We start from the raw sequence: 23406 nt of genomic DNA on the forward strand, positions 1-23406 counted from the left end.
ATCATTACCTACTCAGCTGAGATTCCTTAACTAGTCGGTAATCATGAGGCCCTTCGCTTGAACAGGCCAGGTTCGAATCCCGACTAGGATGCAAAACTCCTGATGAAGGTGTTTCAACTGAAAGTAAGTAAGTCTGTCTCATAAGGCAGTAGCAAGTTCTTTTCCAGAAACTCACGTTTTTCATCCCTTAAAGTGTTCCAAAGAATATTTGCAATTGACAAACAGACTACGCAGATTCAATTAACTGCCCTATCATTTCATATTTTTAAGATACCAAGGTCATGGCACAACATAATAGGTTTAGGTGAATGTGAGAGAAGGTAAAAATTTGCATGTTTAACTACGGAATTAAATGCAAGAGAATTTGTTTGTACAAAGGTCTCTAAAATGCGCTACCAGCCTACGATTTGTCTTAACTTCTGCAACTCGGAAGCTTCCTGCTTTGGAGGCGCATTGCGTGTGAGAGTGGATGGATTTTGTTCTCAAATTTTACACCTCATGCTGGGACTCCGCAGGAAGACCATTCTTTCATCGACTCTTTTCCTTCCATATATCGATGGCGTTTTCAATGCTATTACCTTGTAATTTATCTTGACAAACCTTACACTATCACAAACATTTGCAGCATATCAACTTCTACCACTTTAAATTCTGAACTCTGAGTCATTCTTCAATGGTTCCGATAACCTTGTTATTTCAATGCCAATGACCAACTCAACTTGTTTTCATTCAGGCAAAATGAAACCCTTTCTTCTACTTATTTCTGACAACTGTGAAATCTTTGGACAAAATGATATTTCTCATCGTTTTGAGATAACTCAAATCTTTAAATCTCAATAACTCTTTCTTGAGATAAGCATATTATAAATATCACCACTTCTTCAGCTTCCGAGAAGTTAGATTTTCTCTTTCGCTCAAGGCGAAAGAGAAAATTATTAAGAGAAATAAAAAACTATTAACTCTAGTTCCTTCCGAACACTGAATACTGTTCTCATATTTCGAAGGAAAAGACTCCGCTTGAAATGTTCAGTACAGAAAGGGTACTTAGGCAGATTAACGATCCATCTCGCACCAGTTCATTTCACTCTCTTCCATGGACGCACAGTTTCTATTGTTTGCATTTGCTCGAAATATAAAATCTGTTAAAGCATGCACAGAAGTTATTAATACTCGTTTACAGCTACAAACTCACTGAAGTTCTTTCTCTTCGTTTCTTCTTTCTACTGCTGTGTTTCAAAAACATTTTCCCTTTTATGTATTTTCTACAGGCCTTCAAATCCGATGTTAAGAAGTGTCTCCTTCTTCCCCATCTTTCTGCCAATCTCCGGCCCCTAATGTACTATCTCACGAACAACAACGACCACCTCTCTTGTATGGGATTACCATAACAACGGGGTTTGTGTCGGCATTTGCGCTGTGCATTGTGAGTGTTCTGAAAGTCGATATTTTGTTTTGCTCGAATTTTAAACAAGTCTCCCTCTTAAACCGAATCTTTGCTCTACACATTTGGAAAATTCTTATCATCTAAGAAATAAAATTTCTTTCGCCGAGGTGAAGGAAGACGTGCCTTCAAATAGCTGAGATCTCTCCAACTGCTGTATTGAACATGTTCGAAAGTGAATTTCGAATATGAAGAGATCTCCATCGCAATAGTTGAAAGAATATCTAAAATGAACAGAAAGAATAATCTGCTATTCATTTCGGGTTCGTTTACTTTCTGCTGTGATATCAGTGAAGCCCTGAAAAGAACGTCTTTTTCGTTTCCTGGGTGAGTTTGTTTGACATACGAATTCATTTTAAATCATCCTCATGGGCGAGACGTTAAGAGTGCTTTAATTATGAGATATGCAATCAGAATTAGTGGGTGGTAGACGGCGGTCAGTTTCACATCAGAGCTTTCTGGTAGCGTCTTAAATATTTCACTGCAGCGTATTCTTCCATGCCATAACTTACATTCGGATATTTCAGGATGGATATCGTAAACACTTTTAATGGAAATGCGTGCTTGTAAACCAAACTTACGTTACGCAGCCGTAGATCGATGCCTGAGAACAGCGCGAGTTCCTTTTTCTTAGTATTGCACTCTCTGGAATGTCTTCGTAGTTGCGTTGTGTCCTGCTGCGCCGTTGGTAGAAGGTGTAAACAATCGCCGCAAACACTACGAGAACCAAACTTCCGACTATCAGAGTCAGGTGCACGGGATTTCCTGCAAGAAGAAATTGGAATAAATACCATTAAGGAAGGAATAGACAAAATGACTCGTTTTCTTTCGTTTGACGAAAGGGTTTATTTGCGACCTTTCGTAAGTGGAAGTCACATATTAATGATATTAAGAGCGCTACTGATATAAATGATTTCAAGAATGCATCGCACATTCGATGGAGGGGATGTTTTGATGTTTCTCAAAATATATCAAAGTAGAAATAGAACTGACACGAGAGTTGTTGCAGTTTGACATGTTTGAGGTTTCATTTGATTTCTGGATCTATCCAGAAATCAAATGAATGGGAAATTTAAATAGAGTGTGGTTATTGAGAATTCTTGGGCAACTAACAGGATGCACTGTGGTCATTTTAAAGAACCTTCATTTTTTGGCTCGTTTCCATGCGGTCTGCTATCGTGATGTGCTGGATGCAAAATTGTGTCCTGCACTCTTTTCGATGTGCTTGAATGCGTAGCGGTCGAAACTCACACGGAAATCAAACTTCAAAACTTTTTAAAAACAAATTTAATTTGCCGATTCAAAATTCAAAGGGTGGCAAATGTAACTGGCTGCTGCATGATGAGCGATATTCTCTCTGTCGTGCAGTTTTAAATCAAATATATCCGAAAGGAAGAGCGGAATATATTTATGAAAATTAATACGAAGGATGAATCGAAACTCATCTTATTATTCGCCCACCGAAACATGCCACCGTTTGTTCGTAGAAAGGAATAAAGGCGGAAGAAAACAAGCTTTGCAAATTGCAAAATAAATGAAATGCGTCAAGATTATGCGGAGGATGAGAGTTAAGATGCGCTGTCTTTTCGAGCTGTTTTGAACGAGAGGAAAATTCATCCGTATTTAACTAATCCACAAGACTACTCCAATGGACGTCGCGTAGATATTTGACCACAGGCGACGGTTTAACACGAAAGAATATCTGAAAATCACTCCTTGCGAGCTACATGTCCTGAATTTTGCCGATAAACAGGTATGAACTCGGATATCCTGAAACGGGTAAAAGAAATATTTCATTCCCATTTCTGAGTTTCATACGTCGTTCAATACAACAGTGCTTTCGGTCTATTAAAAGTTGAGCAGCATGCTAGAAGTCACCAAAGGAGCTTAACCGAACATAATACAGGACTCCGAACCCCAATACTTGCATCTTCTTATAGGAAAGGCAACGACTGATGAGTCCTGGGCAATGGCACTGGATTGCAAATGATTTTTGTACTCAAGTATAAAAACGCCACCACCAAGTAACTTATTTAGAACTTAAATGGATTCAACCGTTTTGGAACCTTCTAGAGCAGGAATGCAACTTTCTTTCTCTTATTTTTATGTTTTTTGCCACGAATCTTAAATTATGTCTAAACGATGTGATGATCATCGCGAAGAGTTTCGTTTAAAGACTCTTTAGGCATTTCTGTCAGAAACTTCTTCCACTTCAATTCGAAAAAAACAGAACAGACATTTAAAATAAGCGATTTGTGTCTTTAAAAATAGTGTGAAAGGAAAATCAGTGAAATATCTTCCTTTAATTTAAATTCCTTCCTTTCTAATTATGTTGAAATCCTTGGGTAAAAATGAGAGTTTTTTTTTTCTTTTCGCTCTTTCTGGAGAATTAATTAAGAAAGTTGCATAAAAAGCAAATTGTACCTTTTAGAAAAATGCAGCGAGATTGTGAAGTGCAAAAGCCTTGCGAAGTGTTACATTAGAAAATTTTGAGGTTGCAAAACAACTGGACAAATGAAAACCTGCAGATGAGACGATCGTTGATTTATTTATTGGATTAAGAGATAAATCGAAGGCTTAAAGTATCAAATCTTTCTACAGCCACATCTCAGACCATCTTGAATATAAGTTACAAAACGCATGTGGCTGACTGTTTTCTCTGCAAGATGCAAAATGGTTGGAATAACAACCAACCGGGCTAACTAAGGTAATGAAAGCGGCATATTGTGTATGTTATCTGCATATATACTTCGACCAGGTCTTTTTCGACAGGAAAACCTTGCCACATGACGAATTACTCATCTATGGCTAATTCGTCTTCAAAGAAAAGTATCCAGAAGTGCGAGGATCCTACTGATAAACCTAATGTAAGTTTAGTGGTGCTTTTCCTGTGCTTGTGCCTACCAAAATTTGCTGTCGGGTTCAAAACCACCATCAGTCATTCCACAACGTTATCGTTTTATCTGATTGAAAGTCTTATTCTAAAGAGTAATTTAAATTCACTCTGTTCCAAAAGTTTTATTGCTGTAGATTTTGTGTATTTTAATATTTTTGTGCATTTTAATATGCAAAATTTTATTGCATATTAACATGTGCTATTGGTCGGGAACCAATAGCAAACGTTAATATGCTCAGTTATGTCACTTTAAGTCACCAGCATTAAAAGATTATTAAATGCGATTATTAAAAACCAGCTGCTCTGTTAGGCTTTACAAGTAAGTATTTATCCGATTCTTCATATTTAACGAAAATAATTCTTTCTAAAATAAGAAACCTCTCCTTTCAATTTCTATACTGCACGGAAACCTTGCATCCGATTACCGACTGCCAGAATGTTTCCTGCTGCTGTCAGTCTGCCTTTCTCACGTTGGGCCGACTTTCAGCAATTGCTGATGAAAGGCTATTTGGAAAGCATCTTTCTTATTTTGAGGTCATCTGATCGGATTTCGTATAAAGAGATTCTCGATCAACTTCTACCCTATTGTCCTAGAGCCTTCGGCTGTCTTTTATTTATTTATTTTATTATTATTATTTTTTGTATCTATGATCGAATTGGAGTAACTTGATCTCCTTTCTAGCCCCTCGTTGAATCTAATGGTGCGTCATGAACTTCATTAATTCCAGATTATTGCACGTTCTCCATGATCACTCGTTCCTTTCTTATATAAAGATCTTCCTGTGACTGTAGCGATGTCATGCAAAGTTCTGCTGACGAAAATAAACGGGATTCTTTCATTTCACAAAAGTTGCATGGAATGAATAAAGAAATTTTTCAACACGTGAGACTAAACAAAACCCATGTAAGAATATTTCTCTTTGAACTGAGCAATTTCTAACTTGGGGCTTAAAAATCTTTTAACGAGTTACTTGCACAATGTTTAGCAGTGCTCAGAGCACGTTGACGCGCTGTACGATTCAGGAAAGGATGAGACGTCCTCTCCTAGTCCACCTAAAGGTGAAAAGCGAGTTCCTGATTTCCAGTGTTCGCTTTTCCTTACCAACATTTTCCTTTACCAGAAACCGGGACATGAAAGCGAATGGACTTGGAAAACATTTCACTAAAAGAAGATAAAACAAATCCGTAGAAGGAACTCAGTACAATAATCTCCAAGGAGAAATACCGGAGTCTGTGTAGCGAGAGTTCACAACGACGTGCGGTGAGGGGAGGAGGGGGAAGACATGTTCTTATAATGTCGTCATTATAATGGCATTTTTCTATCTACGCAATTAAATGCGTAGATAGAAAAATGCAGAGAGATAAAATTGCTCCACCAATCAAACAACAAAGAGAGTACATAATTAAATTTATCTCTTAATACCAAAGCTGCAATTCACTTTGCACACATTCCCTTCTTTTGCAGTGGAGGTATTTAACTTTACTAACCATTCATAAGGAAAAGAAAGAAAGAGTTTAGTATCTTTGGGAATTCGCCCTTGGAAAGGATTTAGAACGAAGTGATGAAAAAAAGAAAAAATTATCAGTGAAATCAATGAGGAGTTCGTGTCGCATTTTTGTAACTCCCTTCCAGGAAATGTCTCGTAAACTTACTGTCATCACAAATCTATCCCACCCAGTACGACGGGCAGGATAATTCTTTTTTATCAATTATAGGGCGGCCTCTTCCATTGGGGGAGGATTGAGTGTACTTCATCCATGATGACCCAATCCATTTAGGAGGTGTGGGAATTAATGAGAGACAGTTACAACAACCATGTGTGTGTATGTGTGTGTATGTGGCGGAGTACAGTAGAGTGCCCTCCGGCGATGAGTCCTTCAACTCCTTGGAGATGTCACGTGATAATAATAATAATTACTACAGTTAATATTATTACAAAAGAATTCTTGACTGAGTAATATTACTATTCAGTAGCAGGTAATTAAATCCCATTTGAATCTTTCTAGCTAAGTCACCGCACTTGCCTTCTTTGCGCTACATTTTAAATCCTCTCAGCGTTCTTAAGCGCTTTTCTCATCATTCAAATCACGTTGCCCTTTGATATTAAGTTATTGCCACGAATTTTGATTCTTAATTTGAGAAAAAAAATCAAATCATAATTAAGTGCTGTCCGTATCAAAATGTTGGCCAACGAGAGACGTGATGGAAGCGCGTAAGTAGAAAAATTCATGCCTATGAATGAAAAATGCTTTTGTGAGAAATCATAACACTGGAATTCTGAAGGATGTGCGGAAACAATTTTGCATCCGGTTGGAAATTAGCAAACTTCAAACTGAATAATGTCCGCTAGAAGGCAGTCAAGAAGACAAAGGTATTCATTTGTTGATAGATGCGGTTGGAATGCAGTTAATACGGCGTGTAAAATGTAGCTAAATTGGCGTAAAGCTTTGCGAAAATTGCCTTACAGGTTACTTACTTTGCTACCGCCAAGGAGGGCATCAAACACAGCGGAGTAACGAGAAGGATCAAAAGGTTTATGCGGAGGTGCGACAGAAGCACGTTTCCGACTGCTGGCTGCCTAAATGAATTACAAATGCAGCCTTTATTGACAAGCGCTCATATGAGAATGAATGCCTCATTTTATGCGGAATTCACAGAAACCACGAAAGAATGTGTCCTTAATGAGGCACTAATCCTTATTTTCATTCAGTTTACTCTGCTGTCACTTACGGAATCGATCTTTCGGAAGTTAGCAAATGCAATTCGCGTACTTTTGACCATTACTGAATTACGCTGCTAACGGACAGATAAGCAGCTTTCTTTTAATTAACCCAAGCAGTTAAACCGTTCAGCAACGGCTATAAAAAAAGTATTTGGCATATTAATAGCCAAATGTCGGTTGGATCAGATCTTCAACAATTCCATTGTCTCAAATTCTTCACTCAGTTCTACTGAGTGACAAAAATCTTTCTGCATAAACTTTCGTTTATTTGGCACTATTTGTTGTGAGGAAACTCACAAAAACAGTGCTAATATTCAAATGTGGCTGCTTAAAAAAGAAATGGGTCGAAGAAAGATTTCTTTATTGTCTTTTCAGAAGCCTTTGAAAAATGAATGCATAGCAGAATGCAATAAATATATGAAAAAAAAATAGATAAAGTGACTGCTATTGAATAGTGCAGATTTGGACAACAAGTACATAACTAGACGATACTCGAGATTGCTTAAATGCAAGTCTGTGCGGTGATTTCCCTGTGAAAAGTTATCTATCTTTCCATTTAAAATCTTGTGCTTGGAATGGAAAGATAATAACTGGATGAAAAGCTATCTGGCCAGAAGAAAAGCAGTGGTTTATAAAGGAAATACAATAAAGGCAATGTCAAGAAAATAGAATCAAAACCTTAAAGAAAAACGTATTTGAAAGTTCTTGGTACGACATCAATATAAAACCTATAGTACATTATTACCATGGATGGATGGATAAGGATTTTGGTTTTATTAATTATATATATAAAATTAATTTTTACATAATTCTGAAACCTTGCTCTAGTGACCAAACATGGAACTGTTTCAAGCCACTTCAAGCCTTCCATAAGAGGGACATTATCTCACGCTTGGAGATGTCATCGCCCGGTATGAGAAAATAAACATCCAATCCATGCTCACGACGGATGGTGAATGCTAATCTTTTTAGCAGTCACCATCCGTCTGTGAATGTCTGTGAAAAATTAAATATGTAAATTTTAATTTGAGAAATACAGCTTGCAAAACTAACTTTTTCTTATCATTAATCTTACATTATTAGAACTGTAGAGCAGCGCTTCCCAAACTGTGGGCCGCGGCCCCCTTGGGGCCGTAGGTTTTGTTGAGGGAGGGCGGTAAATAATGAAAACAAATTTAAAATATTTTACGACTAAGTAGATTTTTTTTATCTTAAAAGAAACGTATTTAATTTTTATTATTTTTTATATTTTAATGGAAAACATTCACCCATGGGTGCAGGTTCAGAAACTTTTCTTCCTGCGTATTTCGGCGTTTAATGAATATTAGTAAATACGCTTATTCATATAAGTTTCATTTCAAAGCAGAAATCTAAGAATTGCTGTTTCAAATATTTCACCTGATATTGGTGTAGCAGTATTGAAACACATCCATGACATTAAAATGTTATTAAACTTCTTTTATGTTTTTAATTCTTTCTTTATTACTAACCGATTTATGTTTCATGTGCTTGTACTGCAAATGTACAATGACAATATATCCATCTATATAAAAATATGAGATAATGTGCCATGTCAAATGTTATTACACGCTAAAAATGTAATATTTGCATTTGATTTTTGCAATATTCGCTGCGTATGTTTTGTATTGAATATAAATACAATAAATATTATAATAATATATGTCTGTATTACGATTTTTTTGAGGTGGGGCCGTGAAATATTTTAATTTTCCAAAAGGGGGCCTTGATATCCAGAAACTTGGGAAGCACTACTGTAGAGAAAATTCAAATTGTAATTGCATTAATGTAATAACTTATTTAAGATTAAAAACTGACAGCAATTTAAGTTGAAAATCATATCACTGATATTGTGAACAGAATAATATCTATATTAAACAGACTTTACTATTTAAAGAGATTTGTAAATTTAAATATGTTAAAAATATGATATCTTGCCTGGATTCAAAGCACACTCGAATATGGTATTTTAAGTTGGGGAGGAGTCTATCGTACTACACTGCAATGTCCAGTTTCGATTCATAATAAAATACTAAACAGCATGCTAAACTTATTATTCCTTAGATATTTATACGTTTATAGGACGTATCGTTCAAAAAAACGATAATGACTGCCTGAATATCAAACAAGACGTTTCTTTCAGTAAACATAATGACATAATATATATATATATATATATATATATATATATATATATATATATATATATATATATATATATATATATATAAAGTTCCTAAATCAAAGAAAGAAGCAATGCGTAAACATCTACAGAAATAATGAAACTGTTCTCAGAATAATTGTACAAATTGTTAGATTTAGGAAACGGTTTCTAGAGCCAAGATCCAGTCTCATGTGTAAAATGTATATCACTGCTCTCGGCGAATTGCATCCGTAGCTTTTTGGTTGGAGCGAATAAACTAACCACTCGGACAAAAAAGCCGGAGATGTCCAGGAAAGGACTGTTTATGAGAAAATGACTATACATATGGACACTTACTAAATAAATATTTTTAAAGATAAGGAAAAAATCTTTATCTGTTAATTGGAAAGAGAAACGAGCAATTGGGGTGCTTAAGGGTCAAAGCTGTATAACTGAGAGGAGACCTCCACATAGCCTTTAAAGGAATGCGGAGAACCAACCAGGGCTTCTGACCTAATGTCCAATCCTCACCTTCTCGTGGTGCACCTTGTTAGGTATCTACTTGGATACTGAACGGACGAGGATGGGCTGTCAATTTGGGATTTAGCCGACCAAATTGTATTCTTATTGGTTAAACCAAAATAAAAAATGACGGTACAACATGACAAAATTTCATGCCGGCTGGGGCGTCGCCCGGTTAAACAAGGCCCCCGTAGTTTTCGCCAGGGAACCAGGGCGAACAGCGAAAAGTCAGCTATTGGAACAAATCTGAAAATAAACCCCAACTCGACATCACCTGAGTTAAAGATCGGTACTATCAACCTAAGAAGCCTGAATGGCAAAGAAATGGAGCTAGCTGAGGAATTAGATAAGTACCAGATCGGCATAATAGGGGTGACTGAAATAAAAAAGACCAAAACTGGAGAGATCTTTCTGAGCAATAAATACAAAATGTTATATTCAGGCAATGACAATCAAGGAAAAGAAGGAGTAGCCATAGTATTCAACACAAAATACGAGGCTAATCTTCTTGGATGGCAGTCAGTCTCAAGTGACTGACTATGTGGGCTAAAGTAATGTGGGCAAATATGAGAATGGGGAACTGGACAATGAGACTTATTTGTGCCTATGGTCCCACAGAAGATTCTACTAAGGTAGAAGCGGAGGAATGTATTGAGGCTTTAGAAAAAGCAACTGACATAATGAAAAATGAAAAGTTGGTCCTTGTTGGGGATCTAAATAGCAGAGTAGGAAATGATTGTGAGACATACAAAAATATTTTGGGAAAATTTGGAGAAAAGAGCAAAGCTAATAATAATGGCAAATATCTGTTGGATTTCTGCTCGGGAAATGGGCTGGTTATTACTAACACCATGTTCAAACATAAAAATGTGGAATAAGAAAAGTCTCATTGACTATGTTATTGTTGATAATGATGTTTTCTCCCTGGTGCAGGACACCACAGTGTACAGAGGATTTGAAATTGGAAGCGATCACTATTTAGTCTTGAGCAGGATAAAATTGAATTTCATATTCTTTTCAATAACATGTAAGAAAGTTTTAAAGTGAATAAAAGTTGAGCAGCTCTCAGATGTGAACTGTAGACTAAAATACACAAAGATTATTGAAGAAAAAATGAAAGAGTTTGAGAACAGAAACCAAACCTTGGAGATTCAATCACAAGCCTTGAAGAAAACCCTGATTGATTCAGCCAGAGAGGCATGTGGTGAGATTGTCTGCAATGATAGAAAAATCAGAACTCCCTGGTGGACACAGGAAGTTAAAGAGGCAGTGAAGGAAAAGAAGAAAGCATACCAAAAGTTCCTGTCAAATAAGTCAGCTTGTGCTCTTAGAGAATATAGAGACAAATGCAAGAATGCTAAACACTGTGTAAAACTAGCTAAACAAAAGTCATGGGAGGACTTTGGCAAGAATATAGAAAATAAATATCAAGAAGGTGGCAAAATATTCTGGAGGTTGTTGAAGAAGCTTAAGAATGGAGGAAAGAGTACTGTAAAAGGAATTAGAGATGATAAAGGTGACATGAAAACGGGAGAAAAATATATCCTTGAAGTATGGAGTAATTACTTCGAAAAACTGCTAAATGAAACAAGCAGTGATGACAGCACAGTGGTAAAAAAACACTGACCAGGCATGCAGTCAGGAATACATATCCATATGTATTCCTGACTGATAGTAGAAAAAGCCATCAAAGGCTTGAAAGGCAGCAGGAGTAGATGATATTCGACCTGAAATGCTGAAGTATGGTGGTATAAGAGTCTTACAGTGGCTGTACTGCATAGTTCAGAAAGCCTGGACAGAGGGACGAATTCCCGATGATTGAAGTAGGGCTCTCATAGTACCCATATATAAAAAGGGAAATGCAACTGCATGTGAGAATTACAGAGGTATTTCCCTACTGAGTATTTCTGGCAAGATCTATGCAAGTATACTTGAGAAACGGTTGAGAAGAATTGTGGAAGAAAAGCTTGGTGAAGAACAAGCTGGATTCAGGCCAAATAGAGGCTGTCAAGATCAGATCTTCACTTTAAGACAAATAGTCGGGAAAGCATGGGAACATAACAAAGATCTGTATTTAAGTTTTGTCGATTTGGAAAAGGCATATGACAAGGTGCCAAGAGAGAAGCTATTCAATACGCTGCAGTTATATGGTGTCAATGGGGCATTATATCAAGCTATACTTAGTCTTTATTTGAGTTGTAAGTCAGCAGTTAGAATTGAAGGAAGTACAGGAAGATGGTTTAATATTAAATCTGGTGTGAGACAAGGATGTACATTATCCCCTCTGTTATTCATTATCTATATGGATCACATTATGAAGGAATGTGGTATTAAACATGATATCAAAATTGGAGATGTTAATGTCAGCTCTTTGCTTTATGCGGATGATGTTATACTTCTAAATAAATCTGTATAAGTCTGCAAGATTCTCAGACTAAATTGAAAAGCTGTTGTAATAGATATGGTATGAAGGTCAGCAATAAAATGACAAAGACTATGAAAATAGGCAGAATCATTGAAAATGTCAACTGTGTTGTGAATGGAGAACCTGTGGAACAAGTAAAACATTTCAGCTATTTAGGCACGATTTTTACTGAAGATGGTAAATTAAATATGGAAATAGACAACAGAATCAGCAAAGCTGGTATGGTGGGAAGTCAATTGAATAACTTCATATGGAATAAGAGAGAAATTAGTCGGAACACTAAATTAGCTGTATACAAAACAGTGTTCAAACCAATTTTAACTTATGGATCTGAGAGCTGGGTCAAAAGTAAAACACTTGCCTAAAGACTAGAGACCACAGATATGAGAGTCCTGAGAAAGATTAGAGGCGTGAACAGATGGCATCAATGGCAATATCATATTAAAAACGAGGATATTAGGAAAGAACTTGACATTGTCACCATCCAGAAATGCGTTAGCAGAGCTAATCTCAGGTGGTATGGTCACTTAAACAGAATGGGCGAGGAAAGATTAGCAAAACAAGTGTTCTCTGCCAGGTTGGCAGCAAAACGACCCAGAGGAAGACTAAGATATAGGCGGATTGATACAGACAGTACAAAGTACTTTAGACAATAGAAATATAAGATCTGATAATGATAATATTGGAGTCTTGACAAGTAACAGACTGATTTGGAGGAAAATTGTAGATAGGAAATTAATAATGATGTAATTTTTTTTCATGTAGTACTATCATATCCTGTACACCCCTTGAGGGTACATTGCAGGAATTTGATAATGATGATGAAGAACGAGCAATTGATATGCAATGTAACGACATTTCTAATCGACTTTGCGTTGATAATATACTGATTACCTATCATTGCTTAGTTTAAATCAAAACCTGCGGGCTACATTGGAAAATAAATAATAAATAAATAAATATAAAACAGTACATTTTACGACCTTTCTAGACGCCTACTATACTTTGGTCAACTCTGTTTTAGCTTCGCAATCGTACAGCAAAACTCTGTCTTCCGTTTTTTTCTTTAAGAACAGGAATTACATTGATTCCTTCCGATATCTGATGGCATCCATCAGCATGCTCAACAAACAAGATGGGGAAATAAATTACTACAAAGCATAACTCGGCAGTTTAGTCTGTACTTAGTAAGTTTCTAAATATACAACCAATACGCAGGTAACATAATGGATAAAATAGTCAAAGTGAATCCCAAATTATAACAGCTTTAAATGATGTAACAAAATCTATTAGCTACCATGATGACGATGTATGCTGTTACTTAAGTTATACATGTTATGGTTGCGTGTGTACGTAGAAGAACGCTGTTAAGAAGCATCTGCTTTTAATAACTCCCCTTTACGCTTACATACAGATTAATACACCAATTACTGCAACCAACAGCCGCAGCCAATGTGAGTGGAATAAATTCTTGTTCGATGAGTTCAAGGATGTTCGGTTTTACTTATTTTTGGTGTGCGGTGTAACGAGTGCGAAGTACTAAACAGAAGAAAACTACGAGTAAAGGAAACGAGAGAAACACGACGGAGGGCTCTTTAACACGTACAGTACACACAAAAATATTCTAAGGTTAAAACTTCGGTGCTTTTGTCTCAAGTAAGCAAAGCTACAGAGAAACGAAAGCTTCGATTGAAGCCTCACGAGCATCAGCAATGCCAACATTTTTCGCATATTGCGAACACTGCTCTCGGAATGCATCGTGAATGATGAATTGCTTTTATTAAAAAAGTTCTGGCAGATGAAATTTTCACTTCTAATGTTGAAAATGAATAACACATGGCTCATTCGTAATCAGCTTTTATCCTTCGGATTGGTCTTGTTTATTTAAACGCTAAGACTCGCCCTTTTAAAGCAGCCCATATCGTTGCGACATTAGACATTTGTGTGTTGTGCTCATAAAGTATTGATTATTCACTTTACCCTCATGTTTTTGTAGAAATACATCCTCGCATTTCGTAACAGCATAAAATGACAGATATTTTTTAGGTATTTTAGGCCACGATGCACGAAATTGTATCAGAATACAGATGGAATGTTCCTGAGAAGATCTGTTGTATTAAGCTGCTCTTCCGATAAATTCCTGCATTTTTAATACATGCAACAAAGTTTTCAATAAAATTATTTTAGTGTGTTTTCTTTTTGTTATTTTGATGCCGTGCACCCGAGAAAACAAACCACTTCTGCTTCCTCTACAGTTTTCTCAATCCTAAAGAAAATTTGCTTTACTTCGATCTGATTCTGTTGGTACTAACAAAAACTTCGATTTATCGTCTTCGGCGAATATTGACAACTAGCAGTATTTCATCTCTCTCTCTCTCTCTCTCTCTCTCTCTCGCTCGCTCGCTCGCTCGCTCTCATGTGCGTTTCCTGAGAAAGGATTCTTCCATAAATCTCATTTAAGCACGCTCGGGAAGAATGCACTATGTTTGATATGGGAATGCGGGGCAGGCAACCACGTCCCGATTGATATTTATGATGTCTGCAAGGACGAAGATAAGCGCACGCTCCCTAATATATCTGCTGCGGAAAGGGTGAGTTAAGGGACGATGTTTATGATTATCCAATAAAATCACCCATAAGTGACAAACTCCAAAACAGAAATTTATATGTGCAGTCTTATTCTTTTAATTTTCAATTTAAATCCGACTTAATTCCTTCTCCTTCGGCTTCAAGACCGAAAGATATTCAATTCAAGTGCAACTCGGAATTGCATTCATGTGGGCTGCACTCTTTCAGAATAAGGAATAAAATGTTTCAGTGTGGATTGTAACCGCATTCTCATTCTAGATGTGTGTGTTATACTCGAAGAATTTTAATTAGACAAAACTAATTAAAATATTTTAATTTTAAAAATGTCTTAAGTCGTCATTCCGGTGATTTGGTAGCCTTCAAAACGATTCTCTTTGACAATTCAAGTTAACAATCCAGTCGAAAGACACTGTTTATTCACTTGCACATTCTTTCAACACCCTTGCAAATCCATCACCTCTGCTGTGTTCCAATCCAGCTCTTGCAATAACTTTAACACCTCCAACTTATGCACTTCCCTTCCTTCACCTAGTTCCCCGCCTCGACATCCTGACAGCTAATGGGCCTGCTTGAGATGTACTTTACTAAAGCAATCGCTTAACATCTATGCTATTTCTAAGCATCTGACACTTTTCTGTCTTCCACATTCGCTACAATTCTTCTTCCCTAGTAATTCTCCCTTTTACTTACCACAAAACGTAAACGTGCTCTTGCATTCCCCTTTTCCAGTAGCTAACTGCTTTTCATAATCAGATAATTCTCTATCCCTTTGTAACCAAATCTCTTGTATGATTTGCTACCTCCCAATATAAATCTGCATGATCTCTATCTTTCTAGTTGAAGGCAAAGCGGCTACATATTCTCAAATACTATTAGTATATTCCCATATTGCTACAATCCGAGTCCCTCCCATCACGTGTTATTTAAGGTAGTTTTTCTCAGCAACTTTCAGAACTTCCTTCCTAGTTCCACTCACCCATAATGGTAGTCCCACTTGTATCCTTCAGGTTAATCTAATTATGCAGTTCACTATATATTCTTCACAGGTCTCTAGCCTTTAGCAGCATGCAACTATGTATTTTGTCATGTAGAAATGATGAAAGAATTAAATAAATTATCAAATAAAGTAGATTATAATGACAACCATCGAAGGAAACCAGATAACAGAGCAAATAACACTATACAGTAACAAAGTACAAGAATGCATGTACCTTGAATGAATGTTTGCATTAGGAAAAAGAAGCATTGATGAAGAAATAAAGAGATTCAGCTAGGATTCAGAAGAAATTCAGCTAGGCTGGGTGGCTTTTCGCAAACTGAAAAGATTCCTGCGCAGTAAAATAAAAGAAAATAGAGCCAAGCTTTTCAACCAGTGTGTCATTCCGGTTATGGCCAATGGATCGAAGACACGGCCAATAACCAAACTAATATCCACAGAATGAGGAAAACTGAGAGTAGAATGGAGAGAGTCATGCTAGACATCAGACTGCAAGACAAAATAAGGAATGAAGATATAAGAAAAGAAAGCAAAGTGTTGGATACAGCAGATGTTTTAAAATTGAAATGGAGATGGGCAGCACATATTGCACGGATGAAAAGTGACTGATAGACAAAGACAATCACCCCAGTGACATATATCTTATGTAATCTCTTATACTCTTCAGTCCCTGTGTCTCTTTGGTTTTCCAACCGCCTTCTTTCGATTAGTTCTCATGTTGAATCTGATAGCCATAGGTCTCTTGGTCTTCTTATTGGGCCGAGATACATGTTGGGTATAGCCTGCATTATCACCTTGACTCCTTCGCAAAGAATTTCTGGAGAGTTCTCATTGTTCTCCAAACAATCATATTATTATTATCATCATTATTATTAAGAGAACTCCAGGGAGTCAGAAACTCATCGAGGGAGGCCACGTCCTACACGCACCAGCTATCATACTTATTTTTCAGTTCATTCACACTGCTTGCATTCACAACATCCAATGGCAATCCATTCCAATTACGGAATGGATTGCCATTGGATGTTGAAATCCTGTATGACTCTTTCAGAAGTTTGTAAATCTCAATCATATCACTCCTATTTCTCCTGTTTGCTAGTGTCTACAGTCTACAGATCCTCAATCTGTCTTCATAATCAGTATTCCATAACCCTGATGTCATTTTTAACACTCTCCTTTGTACTTTCTCCAATATATCACAATGGAAAGCAGGAGACCAGACCTGCACACAATAGTCCAAGTAAAGTCTCATCAAGGTCTTGTAAAGAGGCAAAATGATATCCTTAATTTTTACATTTAAACGTTCGTTTCAACATTTCAATTGTCTTTTGAGTTGTGTTTGCAACATGCAAAGAACTTCAAGTTCCTATCTACCTTATCAGTTTCTTCTAGCATAATCTCACCAATATAATACGATATTGGATATCTAATCAAGTCAAAGTGAATGACTTTACATTTACTGACATTGAACTGATACCCATTTTCTCATGCCACAATTCCATCCTATTCAAATCATTTTTTGATATCTGCCAGTTAGCCATCCTCTGATTTACATTAATATTCTATAACCCAGACCCATATTCTCCAATTAATGCAACAGTTTATCATGCTGTATTCTGTCAAAAGCCTTAGCAAAATCCGAAGGTATCATGGTGTATCCTTTCTCTTGTCTAGTTCAATGGTAACATTGTTATAGAATGTGAGCAAGTTATTAAAACCTGACCTTCCCTTAGTAAACTCATGTTGTTCATTGTAAATTAGAGATTCACTGTCAACCCACTTATGAATGAGAGCCCTAACCAATTTTTCCGAAATCTTCATCACCACTCCTGATCGATAGTTGAATACATCGCTCTTTGCACCATCCTTGTGCAATGGAATTACCATTCATTCCTTACATTCCTGCGGAATCTTCCCTGTTCTGAGAATCATTAAACATCCTGGTCAAAGGAATTGCCAGTTCAGCTGAACACTCTTTTAGCACCCGTGCTGATATCCCATCAGTCGGTATTGCTGAATTCTTATTCAGTTTGTGCGACAGAGCTCTAATACCTCGTCCTCATATACCTTAGCTTCTTCATCCAGTGAAGAGTGAGTTAAATGCTTTGTACACCATGTTGATAGCTTTAACAAAATGAGCACTCATTAGTTGAACAACCTCTTCTGCATCTTTAACCCTCACGCCATCTGCATCTTTAACCATCACGCAGAGTCAGTTTCTTTTCATACTTTGCATTCCGTACAACAGTTGTGACTATTCTGGTCTGCCGCTTATAATTTTCATAACGGACATCATCATCATGCACACGGCACTCCTTCCACATCATCCTTTTCTTACAAATCGCTTAATTGATAAATTAAACATTCATTTGACTCCTTCCCTATTTATTCTTCGCACATTCCGGACACATTCTGATATCGCATCATTTAAGTATTGTTTAAATGCTTCCCATCCAGCAACCGATCCCATTCCATTGAACTCAGTATACTCCTCAGTTGGTCATAATTTCCTGCTTTGTAATTCTGCATGTAACCTTTTCTGAGTGGAACATTTATAAACTTAGTCACTTCTCAAGTGAGTACCGCATTATCAGTCACCAACCGGAGGGAGAATAGTTGCGTCTTTAACTGAAACGCCCTCTGTCACTTTAATCAAATCTAACACTCTTTGACCTCGAGTTCCTTCTGTCACACGCTGCTTGAGGAAGTTGTCCCACAACAGCTCAATAAATTCATTTTCACTCTTCTCATGAGATTCCACTGCTACCCAATCAGTATTTGGATAATTAAATTCTCCCATTACGATGACACTTTTCGCGCGCATCATCTTTATTTGTTGATGCATATTTTCATCACTAGCAACCGATCCACCGGGTCTGTAACAATACCCCGCTACGTAATTGATCTTGTTAGATTCCAACTCACACCAGATGGCTTCAAAGTCACTGACACATGAAATACTGTTGGTAGTAGTACTACAATCATGGGTCTCAACTCTAACTGGATTCAAGTCATCCGATATCATTAGCAGCACATACCCCTCTTCTATTATCCTCTCTATCCTTCCTAAAAATTGTATCCTTTATACTCGATATCAGTTAGTCTGTCAGATACTGATAGCCAGGTCTCACTAATGCCTACAATCTGAGGTCCCAACATATTGACTAAGGCAACAAACGCTACTCCTTTGTTTCTGATACTCCTAGCATTCATGTACAGAAATAATAATCTACCTACATATTCTTTTGTATCCGACGAGTTTATGTTTCTTCTGTGAACCCACTAGAAATTACTCTAACATCCAGCCTAGTGGGGTGTACCTGACTTGGAAGTTTTCTGTGTGTTAGCCTCTCTTTGACTCTTACTAGCCGATGGTCTGTAACAGTCTGCTCCAGGACTAGTAGGTTCATCAGAGATGCTTGTCTTCCAACGCTGGAAAGCCAGGATATAATCAATCTGGTGTTTGACCTATCAGTATTAGATGCCCTAAGTGTAGGTCCGTCCTAGAAGCAGACATTGGTAACACAGCTAATCTGTTAACATGGACAACCAACAGTCTTTCACCACAGGTCTTACTTTCACCCAAACCAAACATGCCACACTCAGGTCTAACTCTCATAATCTTTCCCACTTTTGTATTAAAGTCCCCCCCCCCTCTAAGGTGAAAAGTATGTTTCTCCTCGGTAGGCAGTCCAAAACATTCTGTAAGTTTTCATAGATTTTCTCACTCTCTTTATCACGCCTATCCGTGTGGGGTGCATAATCTACCACGATTGATACATTGGCAGGATGAGCCTATTATCTAATACAAAGTATTCTGTCATTAACTGGGTTATAATCAAGACGAGTTCTTCCCTGAACTGTCTTCAATATCCCAGCAACCCCATGATCATTCGAGTCACCTCCTAGTTAAACAACCATCTTATAATCCTCTCTTTTGAAGTGATCCTCTCCATTTCATCTCTAATTCCCAAGATGTCAAATTTATACCTTCCATCAATTTACAGTCTTAAGAGACAATCTTAAGGGTACCGATCTGTAGACCCCGAACATTCCACATGCCTATGTAAAAGTCCCTTCTAAGATTAATCCTATACTTCCGGCGTTCCTCATTCACAATATCACTGACTTTTGTTGGAGACTGTGATATACTTCTCGAACAGGACCCTCTGCCTAAGCCCTGAACGTGGCTCTGATTATTCTGCGCGACAACCGCTGCAGCATGTATTATAAGACACTACCATATTAGCATTTTGGAGTGAAGTCACTGCATGAATAAAGTGGTAGGGCTGCAGAGGCCCTTTACACATGTCTGTACCCCAGTTCATCCGACGTTCGCCAGGTGAATTGGGACTTCCGCCTACCAAGTGAAGGAGACTCCCACTGCATAAGACGAAATGAAATAGCCGTGGAATACTCTAATAGCATTGGGGGAATGAGCAAGAAGAAAAGAAAGAAGGAAATAAAAATGGGAGGGACCAGTCTACATATAATATAACAGATGCATATTACATGGAGTAAAGCATGGTCCAGCATCTGGTACCTCGGGTTTGCCACGTGCTCACTAAAGTGAGCACTTGAGGCGGATTTAAATAACCAGCTTGAAATTTATTCATTAACAAAATTCTTATTCCACTGCTGAAATGATTGATTTTGGTCTCATAAAACTTGTTCCACTTTCTCTCTCTCGTGTACATACGCGCTCAACAGTCCTGACATCTTACTTTCTTTTTGCACGTGTTCAAGGTGTGATGCAGTCACATATTCCTGGTTCCCCATCTATCCACCACATACAGTCTTCTTTCGCTCAACAACCGTTTTACCAATCACTTAAACCAGATGCATTTAAGCGTATTCCATCCTGCAAGAACAAATTCTTTCTGTCATCAGAAACACTAACTTCATTTCATCTGCTCACGAGCTTTGCCTCGCTCGCAGCTCTTTAGTAATCGCCTTTGAAATCACCTACTCTCTTTAATAGCATAATAATATATATATTCCACTTGTTCTATCTGCTTTCCTAAAGCCTCCATGAATCTACTATCCTGGAAAACATTCTTTCGTTATTCGTTACATTCCTAATTATAGAATCACCCTCGCTCTTTTCTTTTCTTCTCTTTCGTCTCTATTTTAGCTTTTCTCATACTTAATAAGACGTTTTCCTCCAGTTCCTTCCACTCTTGTTTTGTATTATGGTTTTTACTCGTCGAAGCCTTGAAATTTCAATCATTGTACCGCACTTATTCTCGCATTCCCATCTAGAAAAAAAAGCATCTCAACGGCAATCACTGACATGCATTTTCGAGCGTCTTATCTTTAGTCGCTCTTTCGCTTTTCACACTCACTTTTGAAATATTTCCTGCACTTCCGAATACTCTCTCGCTCGCTGTTGAGCCAGGAACCATTCTTCCTGAGTAACGAGTATACACACATACGTGGGAGATACACACTCCCACGCGCGCTCGCGCACAGACGACTACAACTTCCCGAATCTCAAAATAAAGAGAACCGACATGCTATTCTTTCGCGTATTGGAGCCCCACTAACGCTTAAATATTTCTAAATCTACTAAATATGTACTAACCTAATTAAACTAAACTGAGCATTACAAAAAACAGAAAGCAGTATGAGTAACGTTTAACGAAATGGGCTTATCTTTACGGAGCACTCCACATACCTTTCAGCATGGGGATTAATTATTCCCTTTCATTCCCGTAAAGCATGGTCTCATGGTCACCCAAAAATGCTTCCACTCATTTGACATATCTGTGACAAAAACTTTGCTGAGCAGCGAATCTGTTACTGAGCAGGATAAATTGGCTGTTTATGCCCGCTCTTCATTTTATAGACGTTAATGATGTCCTGGAAGTAAAACAAATCGGATACTGAAATGCAAGGCGAAGGGAAATAGGATTTTGATTTTTGTTCTAAAAAAAAACTAATCCTCTGATAAATAACGAACAATATGCAACACATATTTCTAGAAGTTCATTCCACAGACGACGTGCTCTGCGTGCTATTGCGACCATGAACAATTTGAGTGATGAGTAATGTCTTCGCTCTTCTTGCTTCACTTGTGACGTAGCAAAGTAGGAAATTATCAGGCTATCTTTGTTTTGTAATAAGCATAAAGCATTTGTTGTCAAACTGGAAAGAGCACGAGACAACCAGAAATGACGCGAAAGTTTATGAATTATTCCTTAAATGTGCAATAAGGAAACCAAATTAATGCGAGGAAAGCACAGAAGTTAGTCTAATTCACCGTAAAACATTGGGAATAAATCTGCTTACACCTTAAATGTAAGATCTGATTAAACATAGATAATTAAGCAGATGTCTGCGCAGTTAGCCTAGTGGCTTTGCGCTTCGCAACCATATGCCTGGGGAAGGAGTGTCCTAGGGGCTATTCCCGTCAACGACGTGAGGAGCTTAAGGATCTTCCTCAGCCATAGCCAAGTTAGCCGGTCTTGGGTGTGGGCAGCAGGGTTTTTCCCGCCAGTTTATCTGGTGGTTTTCATCCCGCAAGCAGGCAAACCGGTCTGAGGACAAACGGATTACAGTCAGGAATACTGGCCCAGCCATAGGCTGACGAATTAATAAATTCGTCATTTGACGAATGATAAAATTTGGGGACTACTGTGAACTCCCGTAAAAAGGGGGAACGCAGTATCATCACGCGAAATTTATTTATTAAGCAGATTAAATTTTCGCCAATAGAAATAATGAATTGACAGGTTATTTCGTATCTCGTTTTGTTTTTCTCCAAGAATGAGGAAAATGTAAGCTAGTAGAATCGATCTATTAAAAATGACACATCCAACTGTACAGTTTATAGCAAAAATAAATTTGAGACGTATCTTACACAACCAAGACTAGTGTCAGTAATAAAGAGAGCCTTCTGCAAAAACTCGTACTGGATTAATGAGGTTAATGAAACTACCGCTGCAGAATTCATGAATTGTAAGGAATGAGGAGAGCGACAGTTTCTTGGGCATTTTTTACATTAATCGGATTTACGTTGTAATAGCCGAATTGGTGTCAATACCAACTAAGAAAGCAAAGCGAGAGAGAGTACGATTGGGCGACGTATTGCGTCTGAGGGAGCTTCGAAAAAAAAAAATCCGCCCTTTTTCGATGAAAATATTATTATTATTATTATTATTATTATTATTATTATTATTATTATTATTATTCCTGATAATACCTCCAAAGAGTCTGAAGACTCATCGCGGGAGGATACCTACAACTGTCTCAACCACTACACCGAACCTCTACTACGAATCATCTCCTACAACGCCATCTACCGCCCACCACAACTAGTATTTTTTGTCTGTAAATTGCGTGTGTTCTGAAGGGCCGATTTGTCTGTATATGAGGTAAATCTACCAAGCGATGGATTCTTGGAATAAGTCAATGAAGTCTTCTATTTGGAAAAAAGCAAGCAATAAGATCCCTCGTCGATGAATAATTTTATTCCAAGCTTTTCTAATGAATTAGCAAGCATAAAGCAACAAACTAGACTTTCTGCTATTTCATACAAACAAGTACGAAATTCTAGACGGTCAGCTTCTTCAGTTTCCGTTTTGGTTCTTTCTCAGAATTGTATTATCATTTCTCCACGTTCTTTCAAACCAGTGCAGCAATCAGACATC

At 37.5% G+C, this 23406-nt stretch overlaps 1 protein-coding gene across 1 annotated transcript in view; it reads right to left on the reverse strand.

Annotated features, from left to right (window-relative positions):
• Positions 1-23406, reverse strand: part of LOC150095810 (synaptotagmin-15-like) — a 179825-nt gene that overhangs the window by 50550 nt on the left and 105869 nt on the right. The window contains exon 2 of the mRNA XM_090409536.1: positions 2023-2206. Coding sequence (XP_090265662.1) covers positions 2023-2206 — 184 coding nt within the window. The remainder of the gene's footprint in view (positions 1-2022; positions 2207-23406) is intronic.

Source organism: Typopeltis vanoorti, chromosome 19 (assembly GCF_054136105.1).
Source record: "Typopeltis vanoorti isolate ZY-2024b chromosome 19, IOZ_Tvanoo_1.0, whole genome shotgun sequence".
NCBI classification, from domain to species: Eukaryota; Metazoa; Arthropoda; class Arachnida; order Uropygi; family Thelyphonidae; genus Typopeltis; species Typopeltis vanoorti.